This window comes from Macaca fascicularis, chromosome 17, assembly GCF_037993035.2.
Source record: "Macaca fascicularis isolate 582-1 chromosome 17, T2T-MFA8v1.1".
Lineage (NCBI taxonomy): Eukaryota > Metazoa > Chordata > Mammalia > Primates > Cercopithecidae > Macaca > Macaca fascicularis.
The window spans coordinates 102951428-102970720 of record NC_088391.1 but is presented as its reverse complement, the minus strand read 5'-3'; the positions used below and the strand labels follow the sequence as shown (position 1 = coordinate 102970720).

Sequence of the window (19293 nt, the reverse complement as noted above, 5' to 3'; positions counted from 1 at the left end):
TCAAATGGTTTCCTCTTTTAATCTGTTGATATAATTAATTATGGTGATATTAACAATTCCTGATGAGGCATCCTTAGCTCAGAGGAAAGGATGGTGTATTCATTAAATGGGGCTGGCCCGGCCAGTAAAGAAAAAAATGCCATCTAGGAGAAAACATAGACTTCCCCCTTATAACATACTGTGTGCCAGGATTATACCAAGTTCCAGAGGAATTAAAGATCTAGGTAATAGGCCGGGCGTGGTGGCTCCTGCCTGTAATCCTAGCACTTTGGGAGGCTGAGGCAGGCAGATCGCTTGAGCTCAGGAGTTTGAGAGCAACCAGGGCAATATGGTGAAACCCTGTCTCTACCAAAAATACAAAAAATTAGCCGGGCATGGTGGTGTGCTCCTGTGGTCCCCGTTACTTGGGAGGCTGAGGTGGGAGGATGGCTTGAGCTGGAGGGGCAGACGTTGCAGTGAGCCAAGATCGTGCCAGTGCGCTCCAGCCTGGGCCAGAGAGTGAGACCCTGTCTCAAAAAAAAAAAAGATCTAGGTAATAAAAATAACTCAATAGAAATACTGAAAGAACTTGATGGAGAATATTTTCATAATCTAGGAATGGGAAGATCTTAGGAAGACAGGAAACTCCAAAACCATAAAGGGAGACAGACATTTATCTGTATATAACAAAACATAGAACCAAAATATGGACCATACTATAAACAATGGCAAATGATTAACTTGGAAAAATTAAATCTCTACTATTTAATGATTCACAAATGATCACTATTCCTAATGTACAAAGAATTTTTGTATATTGATGAGAGAACAAAATGAATAGAAAGATGGGTCAAGGGCATGAAAAGACCATTCACAGGAGAAGAATGGCAAATGGCAGTTAGAACTATGAAAATATGCTCAGCTTCGTTTTTGGTTAATGACAGCAATATAGGATAACCATGATTCCACCTAACTGGCAAAATCTGAAATGAGCCAGGATTGCAAAAACAGGACATCCTGCCCCTGGGAGTGTCAGTCTACACAGCTGTGTGGAAAGGAAACCTGGCATTGTTTATAAAAACTAAAAGCTACTTCAATTCAGCAGTTGTGCTTTTATAAAACAAGTTTATAGAAATAGAAGCGCTAGTCTGTTAGGGTGTATGACTGAAAAATGAGAATGGCCTCATTGTTGCAGTGGCAAGTAAACTGGAAGCAACAGCCATTGAATTTTCTCCTTACTACTCGGTTTCCTTTCTAACGGCGGTGCTGTAGGTGCCCATCAGGGTCAGGGCAGGGGAGCTGTGTGCCAGTGAGGAAGAAAGCTCCTGAGCACAGATGGTTCCCCGGGGAGCCACACAGGGGTCCCTTCTACAGTGCCACCTGGCTGGTGCTGGCCCCTTGTACACGTGGGTACATGTACAGCAAGGTCTGCCCATAGAGCCTGGGACTTGTCTGTGAACAGAGGACCCCAGCCTGGGCCCCTCTGTGTTCCAGGCTTTGGGGCTCTGCAAAAGAGAGACTGCAAGGGCAGGCAGACTGATGGGAGGAGACACAGCTGCTGCCTGTGAGGGAGGGAACCCCAAACGCCTGCACTGTTACTGAGGAAGAGCTCCGTGCGGCCCAGGAAGCCTCAGTGTTAGGCTGCAGAGGCTCTAATGGACGTTCTGAGTCTCCAAGGAAGACATAACTTGTTTTTGTTATACTTTAGTTTTAAAAGTTTAGGAAATACATAGTTCAATTGAGAGAGATTTCTGTGTTTCATATAAGTTTTATTGTATAAATGGGTAAGAGTCCCTGTGTCTGGAGAACTTGGCTTTCTAGAATAACTTATTCTTTGATGTTGCTGTTGGTTATTATTTTGCCATAAATATCACTCTTTAATGTTTCCATGCCCCTTCGCTTTCAGTTTTTTGTAGCATCAGATCCAACAGTTAAAACAGATCGACTGTGGCATGACAAGTACACTTTGAGGAAATCGATGATTCCTTCATTTATTACGATGGATCAGTCTAGGAAGGTAGGATTAGAAGAGATTTTTGTGATTTTGATGTTTTATGGCTATGTATACTTGGATTATGTGACAAAACCAATTTCCATAAAACTTCATGCATTTTGAGATTGTTAATGTTCTGGAGATGAAGTAAGTGCATATTAATTGAATACATCAATATAGTATGTGTTCAGTGTATCTTTGAGTTACTAGAATTCGCTCCATACTGTAGCAGGTGCCTTGTTACTTTTCAATCAATAGCCAATTTGTCGCTTAGGAATATTTGTAGATTTGGGCAATCGTTTTAAATTTACATAAAGGTAATCATAGAATGTTTTTCTTTTTAGGTCCTTTTGATAGGAAAATCAATAAATTTCTTGCACCAAGTTTGTCATGATCAGACTCCCACTACAAAGATGATAGCCGTGACCAAGTCTGCAGAGTCACCCCAGGACGGTACGATGATGCTGGTGGGATGGTGATGATGTGAGGACGGTGATGCTCGCAGTAACAGTGATGATGATGACGTGGTGATGGTGATGGTGTGATGATGGGGATGATGGGGATGTGATGATAACGGTGTTGGGGATGGGTGGTGATGATGATGATGGTGGCGTGGTGGTGGCAGTGATGGTGGTGATGATGGTGGTGGTGTGATGATGGTGAGGTGACGGTGTTGGGGATGGGTGGCGAAGATGGCATGGTAGTGGCAGTGATGGTGGTGGTGATGTTGATGGTGATGTGGTGATGGTGATGGTGTGATGATGGTGAGGTGATAGTGTTGGGGATGGGTGGTGGTGATGATGGCATGGTGGTGGCAGTGATGGTGGTGATGGTGATGATGGTGAGGTGATGGTGTTGGGGATGGGTGGTGGTGATGACGTGGTGGTGGCAGTGATGGTGGTGATGATGGTGATGATGGTGAGGTGACGGTGTTGGGGATGGATGGTGGTGATGATGGTGATGGTGATGATGGTGAGGTGATGGTGTTGGGGATGGGTGGTGGTGATGGCGTGGTGGTGGCAGTGATGATGGTGATGGTGAGGTGACGGTGTTGGGGATGGGTGGCGATGATGGCATGGTAGTGGCAGTGATGGTGGTGGTGATGTTGATGGTGATGTGGTGATGGTGATGGTGTGATGATGGTGAGGTGATAGTGTTGGGGATGGGTGGTGGTGATGATGGCATGGTGGTGGCAGTGATGGTGGTGATGGTGATGATGGTGAGGTGACAGTGTTGGGGATGGGTGGTGGTGATGACGTGGTGGCAGTGATGGTGGTGATGATGGTGATGATGGTGAGGTGACGGTGTTGGGGATGGATGGTGGTGATGATGGTGATGGTGATGATGGTGAGGTGATGGTGTTGGGGATGGGTGGTGGTGATGGTGTGGTGGTGGCAGTGATGATGGTGATGGTGAGGTGACGGTGTTGGGGATGGGTGGCGATGATGGCATGGTAGTGGCAGTGATGGTGGTGGTGATGTTGATGGTGATGTGGTGATGGTGATGGTGTGATGATGGTGAGGTGATAGTGTTGGGGATGGGTGGTGGTGATGATGGCATGGTGGTGGCAGTGATGGTGGTGATGGTGATGATGGTGAGGTGACAGTGTTGGGGATGGGTGGTGGTGATGACGTGGTGGTGGCAGTGATGGTGGTGATGATGGTGATGATGGTGAGGTGACGGTGTTGGGGATGGATGGTGGTGATGATGGTGATGGTGATGATGGTGAGGTGATGGTGTTGGGGATGGGTGGTGGTGATGGTGTGGTGGTGGCAGTGATGATGGTGATGGTGAGGTGACGGTGTTGGGGATGGGTGGTGATAGTGGCGTGGTGGTAGCAGTGATGGTGGTGATGATGTTGATGGTGATGATGGTGGTGATGATGGTGATGTGATGATAGTAATGACATTGATAATTGTGATGGTGATAGTAATGATATGATGATGGTGATGATAGTGGAGGTGATGGTGATGATGATGTGCTGATGTTACAGATTACTTAAAAGTGTTTTTTGTACCATAGGATTTATAGATCATTGGAATTACTCTCTAAAACACCTGAATACATAGAATTATGTATGTATATGTGTAGTACTGTGTAAATTTTTAATTTCCTTTTTATACAGAGTTAAACAGGAAGTGTTGGAATAGGTATAGCTATTTTGTCCTTCTTAATTTGTGTTACTTTTTAAAATGATAAAGTGACAGTGTGCCAAAATAAGGAACAACAGAAGAAATATTGCTAATGGTAGCCCATTCTTTGGGATGCAAAGGTTTCGTTTGGAGAAGAGCCAGGACTTACTGCACTTACTGTGTTTATTGCATTCAGAGTGCTGCGTGAGGGTTCAGCTTGTGTGAAGCGCTGAGGCTTTCCCTCGTTCTCTTCCTTTTCCCCATTTGCTGCCTGCCCCACCCTCAGTAATTTCATGCTGATGTTTTGTGTGTGGCTAACTTACGCTCATCGCTCTCCAGTTTTGGCTGTATTTGCTATTGTCATGGTTCATTCAGAAGGTTTACTTCGCGTAGGACACTGTGTTTGCTATTGTCATGGTTCGTTCAGAAGGTTTACTTCGCGTAGGACACTGTGTTTGCTATTATATTGTCACGGTTCGTTCAGAAGGTTTACTTCGCGTAGGACACTGTGGTGGCTGCGGGGAAGAGATGATGACTTCACCACGACTGTTCCTTCCTGAGCTTCTTAGTCTGGTCTTGGAGAGGAGATGCGTAATGAAATAACCCGTAGTCAGCAGTAAAGGTGGAAAGTGATCAGGGATGTGAGATTTGCAGGGGAAGTGCTTTGGGTATTTTCAGGCAAGGCTCAACAGGAAGGCTTTGGAAAGAGGCAGGAATCGCACTGGCCGTGGAGAAGGAGGAGAATTTGGTTGTGGGTTATCATGCAGCCCAGGACAAAGGAATAACGTGCATGAAAGTGCAGATGAGAAATAGGACGAATTAGACTTATCTAAAGATTGTAGTGAAAATAAAAAGGTGGAAGTTATTATTATTTATTAATGTGACAGACTTAAAGAGAGACAGACTAGGACCTGGTGTAGGAAGTAGGATAGGTTACTGGGTGTGGTTTTAGCTACGGGTGTTACTGGAATGACAGATGTTCTCTAACAGGACTTGGCTCTCTGGACAGGAGGGCTGGGGATCAGGAAGTCAGTGATGGCACTAGAACTCTGAGCTCATGAGGCCTAGTCGGAAGGGCAGCAGGGAATTTCGGAAGAGGATAGCACTGAGAGAGGAGTGTCATTTAGGGCAATTTGGTTTTCAGTAACTGAGAGGACTTACTAATGGAGGCTTCCAGCATGTATTGGAAATGCTGTACTGAAACTCTGGTTAAAAGTTAGGGCCAAGTATAGAGATTTTGGAAGCATTTATCTCACCATGGTAACTCAGGACAAGGCAGGATGGTGTAGCAAGAGCTCCCGTGTGGTCCAGGGCAGGTCCCTTTTCAGGCGTGTGAGAGCCATGGCCCCTCTCACCCTAAAGCATTCACACACCATTTTACATGTATTTTTTGGGGGGGAGGTCCATATACCCCAGATTCGTTCCTGGAATAGAGATAGATGTGATCCAGTGCAGATTTTGGGGAAATGCTTCTACATTGAAGAGGTGGAAGGAAGAAGAACCAGGAGAGCAGTTGTGTTCAAGTCATGACCTTTCATGGTGCCTAGAGAAGATGGCGCAGAAATGGCCTGTGCCTGGGACAGGGCGTCCCCACGCTCCTGCTGTGCGGGAGACTCTCCATGAAGGTTGCTGCTGCTTGTGCGAGCTCTGAGTCTGCAGTACTGCCGGCGGCCCCCACACCCACCGCCCCACATCTGCAAATTCAATCAACTGAGGATCAAAAACACTTAAAAAATGCAGCCATTAAAAAAATACAAAAAAAATCCACCCCAATAGTGTAACAGCTATTTGCATAGCATGTACATTGTGCTAGATATTATAAGTAATTTAGAGGTGATTTAACGTACATGGGAAGATGTGTGTAGGTTAGGTGCAAATATTGCTCTGTTTTATAGAAAAGACTTGAGCATCAGGGGATTTCGGTATCTGTGGGGGTCGTGGGATTGGTCCCCTGCAGATGCTGAGGGCGACAGGGCGCTGCTGCTTCTCTGAAATGACTCCTGCTGTCCCCATCGTCCTGTCCACGGCTGCCAGGGTCAGTGGAGAGCAAAGTTTCTGCTGTTGAGTGTTTATAGTATAACTGGGAAGATAGAAGACACAAATCCTAAAAGACTCCGGCCGGGCGCGGTGGCTCAAGCCTGTAATCCCAGCACTTTGGGAGGCCGAGGCGGGTGGATCACGAGGTCAGGAGATCGAGACCATCCTGGCTAACATGGTGAAACCCCGTCTCTACTAAAAATACAAAAAAAAAAAAACTAGCCGGGCGCGGTTGTGGGCGCCTGTAGTCTCAGCTACTTGGGAGGCTGAGGCGGGAGAATGGCGTGAACCCGGGAGGCGGAGCTTGCAGTGAGCCGAGATCACGCCACTGCACTCCAGCCTGGGAGACACAGCGAGACTCCGTCTCAAAAAAAAAAACAAAAAAAAACAAAAAAAACAAATCCTAAAAGACTCCTAATAATGGTCAAAAAACAGGAGAACATGTCAGATTCATCTTTATCTGTGAAAAGGTTATGAAGATGTAAAAGTGTGAATAAAGAATAAAGAGTGAAAATTTAAAAACTGGAGCACGAGAGATGCCTCAACCCTGAAGGAGCAAAGAGAGTTCCGAGGAGGCTCTGGGTTCTGTGTCTTCATAGGCTGGTTTGGGCTGAGACTGATTAAGACTGATTCAAACCTTCTCTTTGGAATGAAAATGTTTAATGACTCAAGGGAATAATGAAAACATTTCCAGAGAAAAATCTTTATATCATTAAAATTACGTAGATCAACGGAAATAGAACCCCATGCCCTTAAAACAGGACCGTGGTGAGCTCATCAAGGGGTTCCGTGGTGTCGTGACTCCGGGCAGACCTCACTCATCCTCAGATAACTACAGCTCCTTCACTGGGAGCATCTTAGTTTTTTACTACCGGTGTGTAATTGGAATAATAGCAACACTAAAATAGGCCTGTCTTAACTGCTTTCTTATTCTGAAGGACAAACAAATCTTAGGAGTCTTCTGATATATTTAAACTGGGTAACTCAGATAATGGAAAGAGACTTAAACTGAATCAGAAGCTCTCGCCTTTCTTGTCCTTGCTTAGTCTTTAGCTAGCGTTTTGCTTTCTCTCAGTCTGAGGTTGTTCCTCCCACTGGGGTTATTGTCTAGCTTAAGTGTTATTGTGGGTTTAATGACTGATGTATTCATGTAAGTTTTAAAACCGGTTTTGTGCTTTGCGGATGTAAATCAGCATTGTAAGAAGCTCTGTTATGTGTATAGTCTCCACCTGCGATTTCTTCTCAATAGAAAGCTATGGAAATGCTTTCTTCCCCTATGTTACTGCGTAGAGTCAGGCGTCTTTACTGGTGACAATCTGGGTTTGTCCCCTAGACGTCTCCAGCAATCTCTGTGGAGTTCACTCTATGATGCGTGATACTACTCAACTTTTGCGAGTTGTACAATTCACAAAGCTTAATAAGCATGTGCTGTTTTGGTCTTAAGACTGATTTATGGAAACGTCTTATGGGTATGGACGGGTGACTCAGCTCTGGCTTGCCCTGTTACCAGTGTGTTTAGGTGAGACTTCCGGTTAGTTCCAATGTATTAAGGGATTTGGAAATCATGAAGACACACACGTAGGCGTCTGCTGTGAACTCAGCTGGCAGAAGTGTTCTCATCTTTGTGGTCTTAGGGCTCTGGTCTCCTTCGTGGAACGTCCAGCTGCCTGTGCCTGAGGTCGGTCTGTTACTGGTGCCACAGACCGTGGTTGGCCCTGAGTCTGGGTGTGTGTACCTTCATTTCTCCTTTGTGAAAACACAGGCTACGGATGCATGTGTTCTCTTCCCTGTTGTTCTTTACAGCTGCAGACCTGTTCACAGACTTAGAAAATGCATTTCAGGGGAAAATTGATGCTGCTTATTTTGAGACCAGCAAATACTTGTTGGATGTTCTCAATAAAAAGTACAGCTTGTTGGACCACATGCAGGCAATGAGACGGTACCTGCTTCTGGGTCAAGGAGACTTCATAAGGCACTTAATGGACTTGCTAAAGTAAGACACTATTTTCATTTCTATAAATGAGTAATATATTTGACATGAGAAGGAATCTTGTGTTTAAAAGAATAAATTATATTAAAGGAAAATGAGTTGAATTCTTCGAGCATACTTTTTAAAATAAAATCTGAAAAAAATGTAAAATTTTCAAAAGGTAAAGCCCCTTTATTTTTCTCTGGTTATCAGCAGAGCATCATTGTCATGTTCTGTGCTTTATTCATAAGAGAAACTGGCATTTATTACCAAAACTATGGCGCTTACAGTCTTCATGTATGAGGAGTTTGTCTAATCACAATTAACTTTAGCTTTAGCTTGAAATAAAGTGAAAAATAAAATACACATTTTAAAATTGAATTTTACTTTTATATTTGTAGTTAATGTTTCACATAAAAACAAAACTACAGCCCTTTTTATTTTGCTCCCTGACATTTCTCATGGCATCTTCCCTTCCAGAGTTAAATGTGTGTCCTTCTCCACCAGTAGAGACAGAGACAGTTCTGGACCAGAGCCTGCTATGCTCCTGGGTCTAGAGACAGTGCAGACCCTGGCCCAGGCAGTGTGAGCCTGGGCATGAGCACCCCCGGGGGCCACAGCCTGGGCCTGGAGATTTTCACCCAAGTGTTTAGAAGAATGAAAGTTATTTTTTGGTGTTCCTTTTAGGACACTTAAAGTAAGCTAAATGTTCCCTTTAAGACACAAAATCAGCCGAGCGTGGTGGCTCAAGCCTGTAATCCCCGCACTTTGGGAGGCCGAGACGGGTGGATCACGAGGTCAGGAGATCGAGACCATCCTGGCTAACCCAGTGAAACCCCGTCTCTACTATACAAAAAAACTAGCCAGGCGAGGTGGCGGGCACCTGTAGTCCCAGCTACTCGGGAGGCTGAGGCAGGAGAATGTCGTAAACCCGGGAGGCGGAGCTTGCAGTGAGCTGAGATCTGGCCACTGCACTCCAGCCTGGGTGACAGAGCGAGACTCCGTCTCAAAAAAAAAAAAAAGACACAAAATCATAACTTACCTTTAAACCCTGCCAGTGCTGCCCAGGCAACTGTTTTAGGGCCTCAGATCCTCAAGTTTCAGTGGATTGCAGCCTAGAAAGCTTGCTTGTGGGCCCAATTTAGAGAATGAGATTTTCAGGTGTGGGGTGGAGGATTTGCATTTCCAGCAAGTTCCAGCTGCTGGTGATGCTGTGTTTGTGGGGACTACACATTGAGAACCACTGTTTGAGACATGCAAGCTCTTACATCTTACCTTCTAGCCAGAAGCCAGTCTCCTTTGTGAAAACTCATATGGCTTTTTGAGGCATACACAGCCATAGCTGGCTTGCGACATGCTCATGCCTTAGTCACAGCTGATGTCTGCTAACAGGTTTGTCAGAAAAGAAGGTTCACTAGTACAGTAAATGCTGGCTGTGATGAGGTCAACACCTGTTTGAAGTACGAGTGGTGATGAGCTTTTAAAGGGGAAATGTTCTCTAATGCCATGGGTATGCATGTGGGTGAGTTGGTGCCGCTGGAGATGAGGAGCCAAAGTGAGGTTTGGAGGACCCTGCTGGCGTCATAGGTCACATCATAGAGCCGGCTGAATGCATTTGCCTTGTGCCCAATCTTAATGTTGAAAGTGTCACAATGCTTCCTTGAAAGTGAAAAATTCATTTCTCCTCATGTCGTATTTTAAGTTCCTAGTTTTTAGGTTTATTTGACATTTTGTGTCTTTTTCACCTTGTCGCTGCCCTGCGTTTTGTAGAGCTTTCGTGTCTACCTGAGTTGATTAGTGATGTTCTTAACTTGGCAACCCCCTGATTAGAGTAGAGAGGTGTTAGCTTCATAGTTATAAAAGCAGGTATCAGTAACCCTCAAGAAATGCTTGCTGAAAGTGTAGTGGTTCTTGGCCCTTTAGAATCATGACATCCATGTACCTAATTGCTTTGATTCAATAGACCTCTCCTCCTCCCATTGGGTCTAAAATGAAATTACATCAGCTCATGCTGCTCATAGGCCAGCCTAAAGTTTGAAAACTTTGTTAACATGTATAGCACATTTAAGTACTTTCAGGGTAAGCTGAGACGGAGTCTCGCTCTGTCGCCCAGGCTGGAGTGCAGTGGCGCGATCTCAGCTCACTGCAACCTCTACTTCCCAGGTTCAAGCGATTCTCCTGCCTCAGCCTCCCGAGTAGCTGGGATTACAGGTGCCCACCACCATGCACGGCTAATTTTTGTATTTTTGGTAGAGATGGGATTTCACTATGTTGGCCAGGCTGGTCTCAAACTCCTGACCTCAGGTGATCCACCCACCTCGGCCTCCCAAAGTGCTGGGATTACAGGCTTGAACAAATGTTCCTGGCCAAAATCAGTATTTTTGAGATTTTAAAGAAATGTAACTCCACAATAATTAGTAAGCCCTGTTTGCAGTTTATGCTCTGAAGCTTTCGTTGCCACATTATTGTATTGGTCCCATTTGTCTTTCGAGTTTTTATAATTTGAACTCTTACTTTTTATAGTTTATATGTTTTTTAAAGTTCATTAAGAATTGAAGTAATATTTTCTTTAATTTTTAAAAAATTTGTTAAGACCAGAACTTGTCCGTCCAGCTACAACTTTGTATCAGCATAACTTGACTGGAATTCTAGAAACCGCTGTCAGAGCCACCAACGCACAGTTTGACAGTCCTGAGATCCTGCGAAGGCTGGACGTGCGGCTGCTGGAGGTACTGCGGCTCTGCATGTTGGGAACGCTGCCCTGGCACCGAGGACCCACTGGGCTGGGGTGTTCTAGCGAGTGTTTTCCATGTTATTTCAGGCACAGCTAGCCGTTATCTTTCTGGAAACTGGGCAGCCTGAGTAGGAACTCCACTCTGTCACTTGTTACTGCCTGGTCAGCACATCTCCTCCCTGTACACCATCTGGGTCTCCATTTGCCCATCTTGCAGGGAGCCTTGCAGGGCTGCTAGGCTTAAGTTGGAGAAAACGCATGACACCCTTGCCCTGAGCTGGGTAGCACACACAGATGCTTAGAAAATGGAGCTTGCTTCTCATAATAAATCCAACAGGAGCACAAGACATGGTGTATGATGATATTTATCAGAAAATTGATGTTTTTTAGTTTCAGTTTGGTAGGACATGACTTTCCTTTAAGGGTATGGGTATTAACATAAACCCACTCTTTACTTAGTTGAAATGAAAGATCATTAGCAGAATGGTTGGTTTTCTTAAAATATTGCAAGAGTCATCTTGGAATAACTAAGGATTTGGAACATATTTAGAGGAGTGGGTTTTTGTTGTAAGCAAATGGTGATGAATTTTAAACACATATTCACAATATTCATTCAGAAATACACCATTCCTTGCCAGATGTTTGCAGAGCACCTACTGTGTGCTCGTTATTGCCTAATCGGTGAGGTTGTAGAAGTTAACCAGAAGATGCACTCAGAACTGCTGAGCAGTTTTTAACAATGGGGCGTTATTTTACTGCTTTTTCTTTGCGTCAACAAGTTCTTCAGCAATAAGCTTAAGGTCTTGCAATTATGTGTTTGTTTCTGTTGTTAGGTCTCTCCAGGTGACACTGGATGGGATGTCTTCAGCCTTGATTATCATGTCGATGGACCAATTGCAACTGTAAGATTATCCTGCATCATTTTATAGTATTTACAGCTGTTAAGATTGTTAAACATTTTGTTTGAAGTTAACTTTCTTCTCTGGGGACTTCTAATTCAAGTGATCACTCGACATCTAAGATATACTCATTGAATAAATACTTAAGCCAAAACTGTGTGTTTTTTAAATGATTATTAATGAGTACTGAAATACTCTCTTATTTTAAAAATTCTTAAAAATATCGTTTGTTCTATCATAGGTTTCAGCAACTCCTTAATAAATGGGCTGTTCATTCCGTTCCATTATTAGACTGTGGCAACTAGTTTAGGATAATTTGAAAGGAACTGTAAAGTGTATTTTAGGGGAATCATATTTTTACTACTTAGATAAAATGTGGTATTTAGTATTCATTTAAACCGATGAGGAAACAGCTGTACTTTGTTCATAGTGCCTTCACCTACATCACAGTTACCACATTATAAAAGGCTGACCAGGAAAGCTGTCTGTTTACATGCCTGCAGTTAAAGTGCCTCTTTTTAGTGCTCATTTTGCAAGTATTCAGACTTGAATAAATTTCCTTGACCAAGATACCCCTCTAAACTTACTTCAATCATTTTTGTATCTGAAATGCTGAAGGAAGGACACTGCATTTCTTTGAGGTATTGGGAAGAGTATTTTGTTGAGAAGGAATATAGTTGGGCTCTAAAATTTTTTCTTAGTGGTTCTGGTAGAGGCTGCTTCGTGCTGTTTTCCCGCCTCTCAGGGTGCACATCACGCTGCTGAAATAATTGCGTCAGGGCACACTCACCCTCTTTCCTCTTGGGGGTAAGAAACCTGCCACTGGTAAGCGTGTCTCTCCTGCCTACAGTGAGATGGGAACTGCTGGTTCCCTTTACACCTAAATTCCTGGTGTGTAACCTTTATTGATCAAAGCTACTATATTTTCAGTGTATAGCTTCTCTTAAATGTAATTTCTCATCCTATTCAAATTAGCTTTTTCTCTTTTGACTTATGTCCTAACCAATTTAAAATATTACAATGCAAAAAGCAGTGTGATATTTTAGCAAATTATTTATTTAATTTATTTTTGACACGGAGTCTCATTCTGGCACCAAGCCTGGAGTGCAATGGCACGATCTTGGCTCACTTCAACCTCCGCCTCTCGGATTCAAGCGATTCTCCTGCCTCACCCTCCCAAGTAGCTGGGATTATAGGCATGAGCCACCATGCTGGCTAATTGTTGTGTTTTTAGTAGAGATGGGGTTTCACCATGTTGGCCAGGCTGGTCTCAAACTCCTGACCTCAGGTGATCCACCTGCCTCCCTCCCAAAGTGCTGGGATTACAGGCATGAGCCACTGTGCCCGACCTCAACAAATTATTTAAATTAGCAACTTTCATATCTCCAGCCTTGTTAATTTGCATACATTACGTATTATTTTCATAGCATAAAAGATACCATAGTACGGATAATTGCATCGATTATTTCAGAAAGTCTGAGTGCCTTGACAAATAGGTAAACTGAACGTTGCCCAGAGAAGAGATAATTAATTATTTCATAGTATTACAGATCTTATTAAGAGTGTCAAAGGTGTCATGCCATGTACATAAACAGTTGCTCATGCAATATTGTTAAATGTTTAGGTTTGCAAAGCTCTACTTTAGTAGAAGGACTCAAGGAAAAAAGTTTATATCATAGATTTATTTTAAAAAGGCAAATCTATCACCTGAGGCCAGGAGTTTGAGACCAGCCTGGCTAACATGGCAAAAACACATCTCTTCTGAAAAATACAAAAATTAGCTGGGCATGGCGGCACACACCTGTAATCCTGGCTACTCGGGAGGCTGAGGCATGAGAATCCCTTGAACCCAGGAGGCCGAGGTTGCAGTGAGCCGAGCTCTCACCATTGCACTCCAGCCTGGGTGACAGAGTGAGACTCTTATCTCAAAAAAAACCCCACAAAAACCCAAGATAAAAGTAAATCGGTGAATATAACCTGAAGGATTCTTTTCAGACTGGAGATTCTTCTAGGCCTACCTTCCATGAGATTCACCACCCTTAGGAGCTACTGTTACAGAAGAAAGTGCACCCCTGCCTCACGGATCCCTCAGGCGGGTTGGGGGGAGTTGTAGTGAAGAGTCCACATTTTAGATTAGGCTTAGACTAGTCTAAAATGGATTGAAAATCCTGATAAACTGTTTGCAAGTTGTGTAATGTTAGGCCTCTGTTTCCCTGCTTTCTGTTCCTGTGAGTTTGCTTAGCATGCTGCCTAGCATGGAAGTCATCAGTGTGGTTGTTACATTATGATAGTTTGCTAAAATGTACCTTTTGAAAAAAAAGATTGAGACCTGTACTGAGAGGATTCTTATGTGGGAATACTATAAACTCGTCTCCTGCTATTATCCCAGGTGTTTACTCGAGAATGTATGAGCCACTACCTAAGAGTATTTAACTTCCTCTGGAGGGCGAAGCGGATGGAATACATTCTCACCGACATACGGAAGGGACACATGTGCAATGCAAAGCTCCTGAGAAACATGCCAGGTGAGCCCTCAGTGCGGTCACAGGTCCGCACACACTCCCAGCAGCGTCCAGCCCCCACTGGGTGCGGTTTCCAGCAGCTCCGCGGGAGTTAAGGTAGACTCACGGTGTTAGCTATGTATTTTTTCCAGATGGCGAACTTTCTTTTAAAATCACATTTATTTTTTATTCTAGTGTTCACATATATGCTTTTAAAAAATTGCCTATTTTTAGGGAAAGCGGTTTAATACATCACTGACTCATTTAAAATTCACACAGTGTTTTAACTAAATTGTTTTTGAGAATTTCTTTAATGTTTTGTTTTGTCCATAAACCAGAACATGGGAATATATTATTTAAAACAATCTAAAACTGTAGTAAAAATTCTTAGGTATCAGATAGTCAAGATTATTTTAATGTTATAAACATTGAATGACTTAAATTACAAGTAATTTTGAAGTCTTTATATAAAATTGATTTGGTCAGAACCCTTGAGAAAGTATTTCAGTAGGTACATCTCTAAAGAAGAACTAAACGGTACATGCCTTTAATCCTTTGGTGAAAAGTAATTATTAGGAATAAAAAGAGAGCAGTTGTTGGGAGAAAGCAGTTCATGATCTCTGCTTCTTTACCAGCTCAGAGGCTGGTCCCTGAGCAGCTAGCAGAGATCCAGAATAGTGACCCTGCCGAAGGCTGGGGGGCAGGGAGTTGCCTGTCTGAGCCAACACTGACATGTAGAATTGTCGGTTTTTACTGGGTGTTGATACTTGACTGTAGTGGGGAATGAATGGTAGGAATCCTCCGAATTAGCTGAGAGGGAAGCAAAGGGGAGATTTTCTTTTAAAGGCAGTGATGACTGCGGGCTGGGTGCCCTTCTTGTGAATGTGCTGCCATGGGCGGGCCGGGAGGCGGGAGGAGGGCTGTGCTGAGAGGACTGCATGCACGCCTGGGGCTCTGCGGGTCTCCTTTCTCCACGGTTTCACACCGTCCTTCTCGCCACTGTTGCGGGATCCCTCGCTCAGAGTTGTTTTAACTGGATATGTATTTACTTGCCTACACTTTTCCTTCCCTCTGTCTTCTTACGAATACCACTGAGTAGATCAGTTCCTGGCTGCCCCCTTCACGAGGCAGCGTCTTATAGTGAGTTTAGACCAGTTCAAGGCCAAACTGATGCTGTCGTTGTCACGTGTCAAAATAAGCCTCTGCGAAGGCTGAGCTCCATACCAACTTGAAATATGGGCTGGTCGCGCTACAGTTTTCTGATCTGATTATCAGTTTAGCAACGTCTGTATCAATTTGCTCTTCTCTTATTGTATTGAATATCAATAATGAGTTTTGTTTTCTAGTTGGAGATAACTAATACATTTTTTGATCAGTTTTCTATGTATGGGAAAATGTGTATTTTATTATTTATAAAATTTATTTATATCGCTAGAATCCTGCTTCACAGAGTTTAACTCCAGCTTTTGCTGAGCCTTCCCCCTCGCTATTGAAACTTTTTCTGAACCATTTTTAATAGCACGATATTACCTCATGTACATATCATTTCATCATTTCTCTTTGGACATGTTTTTTCCCCAATTTTTTGCTAATATAAATAATGCCATGCATGTTTTTATAAATGCATCTTGATACGCCTCTGAATATTTCTTGAGAATAGATAGAAGTAGAACTGCTTGTTTAACAGTTTGAATTTTAGTTTGACTTTTTACTTACTAAGTATTCATATTTTAACTGTATTGATATTGTCGGATCACTTTTTGGGAAATGTGCACCAATTTAGTTCACATCTCAGTAAGCCCAGATCGTATTGTGGAAAGTTGTCTGTATCACTGTTTTTGCTGACACTGGCTATTAATTCAAATAAATTGTCAGTTCATAGGTGAAAATGGAAGTTCATTTCAACTTTTATGCTTTTTAAATGTTATGCTTTTAAAATGATTGATGAGAGTGAACACTTTTATTTTCAAGATGGGGTCCCCATTTTTGCTCAGGCTAGCCTCAAATTCCTGCGCTTAAGTGATCCTCCCACCTTGGCCTTCCAGAGTGCTGGAATTACAGGCATGAGCCACCAGGCCCGGCCTCTTTTTTCTTCGTTTTGCTGTATTATGTAGTATTCCCTTTATCTACAGGGGATATATTCTAAGACCCTCCCCCCCACCCCATGGATGCCTGAAACCTCAGATAGTATCAAACCTTACATATACTGCTTTTCCCCATATGTACTTACCTATGATAAAGTTTAACTTATATGTTAGGCACATTAAGTGATTAACAGCAATAACTAATGACAAAATAGAATTATTTTAACATCATACTATAACAGACGTTATGTGGGTGTTATGTCTCTCTCAAAAGATCTCACTGTACTATACTTACCTTTTTTTCTCGTGATCTGTTGACCTGATAACTGAGACAGCTACTGAGTGACTAAGGGGGCGGTAGTGTATACGCCGTGAATTTGCTGGACAAAGGGTTGATTAACTTCCTGGCTAGGATGGAGCAGGATGGTGTGAGATTTCATCACTACTGAGAACAGTGCTCAATTGAAAACTTATGAATTGTTTATTTCTGGGATTTTCCATGTACTATTTTTGGACTGCTGTTGACAGCAGGTGACGAACAGCATAAAGAGAAACTGTATGGGGGACTACCATGTTCCCTTTTTCGGGAATTGTTTTACCTGTGTTTCTGTTGGGGTGTCTGTGTTCTTACCTTTAATAAAGAAGTATTTTAAAGTAGTTCATGGCCAAGCAACTTCATGAGCAGAAATCAGCTAGCTGATCTTGCTAATCCAGCCCGTTAGAAATGTCCTGCTAATTATAAATCTGAAGCAGATTACACATGGACCCTGTAGAGAGCTCCCATCAATAGCTGCCACGGGGCCTCGTACAGGTGTGGTGTGCAAAGGACGGCTTAGTCTTACTTAAAGTGTCAACAGTTATCACCCTAGTGTTTTAACAATATTCATCTAAGGAATAACTTGCTCCATCGTGTGCAGTAAGTAGTTACATGTGAAAGTGCTTTTCTGGGGACAAGGGTTTTTAATCATGGTCTACCAGGAAGATCACACCCATTCCTCATGTAAGATTGTCTGCTCTTCCTGCCTTTACCAATCCTGGATGGTAGCAGTTTTTTATGTATTTGCCAGTCAGCTGGACAAAACACAGCGGCTAATACTAAAATGGTTTGTTAGATTCAATTAATCTAAAAAATATTTCTACTACTGGAAACTAAATTCATGTTTCAGATAACATTTCACAAAATGAAATAGACCAGTACAGGTAACTGAGCCTGTATTCTTTCTCAGCCTCTGTGTGGGGTGGGGAGGGAACGAATGGAGGCTTTTTCTTTCTCTTTCAGCTTCCCTCCCTTTCCCCTTTCAAAACAGTGGCATTGAAATAATTTGCTTTTGGTCTTTATTAGAAATAAAATCGATCTCTTACGTTCTTGAGGGAAAACAAGGATGCGTTCATCTTTCATGAAGAATCAAGATGAAATTTACATAGTTAGGTTCCAATAGAAGTCTGATTCAGAAATAACACTTTCTTAGTTTTCCTCTGGTTTTTAAGACATTAACTTACTTATCTGAGACAAAAATTAATGTTTAGACAGTGAGTTTTTAGAGGGCTCTTAAGAGAATATTAATTCTCTGAAATGGTCCCTGAAGTTCTCAGGGAACAGTGGTTAGTGGAGATTTACGTGTACCTTTTTTTTTGAGATGGAATCTCGCTCTGTCACCCAGGCTGGAGTGCAGTGGTGTGATTTTGGCTCACTGCAACCTCCACTTCCCAGATTCAAGCTGCTCTCCTGCCTCAGCCTCCTGAGTAGCAGAATTACAGGTGCCTGCCACATCGTCTGGCTAATTTTTTTGTAGTTTTAGTAGAGATGGGGTTTCACCATGTTGGCCAGGCTGGCCTCAAGCTCCTGGCCTAAGGTGATCTGCCCACCTTGGCCTCCCCCAGTGCTGGAATTACAGGCGTGAGCCACTGTGCCTGAGGGGTTTTTTTTTTTTTTTTTGAGACAGAGTCTTGCTCTGTCGCCCAGGCTGGAGTACAGTGGTGTGATCTCAGCTCACTGCAAACTCCGCCTCCCAGGATCAAGCGATTCTCATGCCTCAGCCTCCTGAGTAGCTGGGATTACAGGTGTGTGCACCATGCCCAGCTAATTTTTTGTGTTAATATTTGTAGTAGAGATGGGGTTTCACTATGTTGGCCAGGCTGGCCTCGAACTCCTGGCCTCAAGTGATCCGCCTGCCTTGGCCTCCCAAAGTTCTGGGGTTATGGGCGTGAGCTACTGTGCTCAGTCACTGTTGAAGATAATGGAACTCCACTCGCTTAAAATGAGATGTAAATATTACTACATTTTAAAATTAGAGCTTGCACACTAGACACTAAATTATTTCTTGTCTAAAATATAATGATAGCAAGTTACAGGTTTTCCTTTATCTTTTCTAATCCCACTGAATGGAATGTGCTCTCGAGAAAGTGAGTGTCTAAATGAGGCTTCGTGGGGTAGGTGTCGAAGAGCAGGGTCTGGCCATGGAAATAGCTTGGTGGGGCCACATCTAAACCAGCAGGTCCCTTACAATTAGGAAGCTTCTAAGTAAAAGGCACTTTGGAGATACCACAGTCAAACCTTCCTGGTGTGTATTGGAGAGCAGCCTGAGACCCAGAATCTGAAAAGGTTGGACTGGCCCACATTTGGTTTAGGCCCAGTATATTGAAAAATAAGATAAATCAAGGTTTAACAGCTCATACTACATTTTGTTTTGGTTTTCCTTTCAAACATATTTTATTACTTCTAAGATACACATTGTTTTCATGTTCTCAGTGTGTCTTAGAGTCTGTTGAGCTGCAGGGCTCCTGTTGGCTGCAGCTGTGTAAACCTGGCCCCAGCTCCTCTTGGTGCCTGGAGCTGGGCTCTGTGCTCCGGCAGCATAGCCTTTGGTACTGGCCACAGCTGCGGTTCGTTGCCTTCAAAAAGATTACACCCTGGCTCCACCCTGGCTCTGTTTTGAAATGAAAAGTTACCGTGTTTGCAGAAAAG

At 43.2% G+C, this 19293-nt stretch overlaps 1 protein-coding gene across 3 annotated transcripts in view; it reads left to right on the top strand.

The window, feature by feature from the left end:
- TUBGCP3 (tubulin gamma complex component 3) overlaps positions 1 to 19293 on the top strand; it is a 98381-nt gene that overhangs the window by 53378 nt on the left and 25710 nt on the right. For all 3 annotated transcript variants that reach the window (XM_074021464.1, XM_045377500.2, XM_045377501.3), the window contains exons 12-17: positions 1886 to 1996; positions 2317 to 2425; positions 7945 to 8134; positions 10704 to 10839; positions 11678 to 11746; positions 14133 to 14268. In XM_074021464.1, coding sequence (XP_073877565.1) covers positions 1886 to 1996; positions 2317 to 2425; positions 7945 to 8134; positions 10704 to 10839; positions 11678 to 11746; positions 14133 to 14268 — 751 coding nt within the window. The remainder of the gene's footprint in view (positions 1 to 1885; positions 1997 to 2316; positions 2426 to 7944; positions 8135 to 10703; positions 10840 to 11677; positions 11747 to 14132; positions 14269 to 19293) is intronic.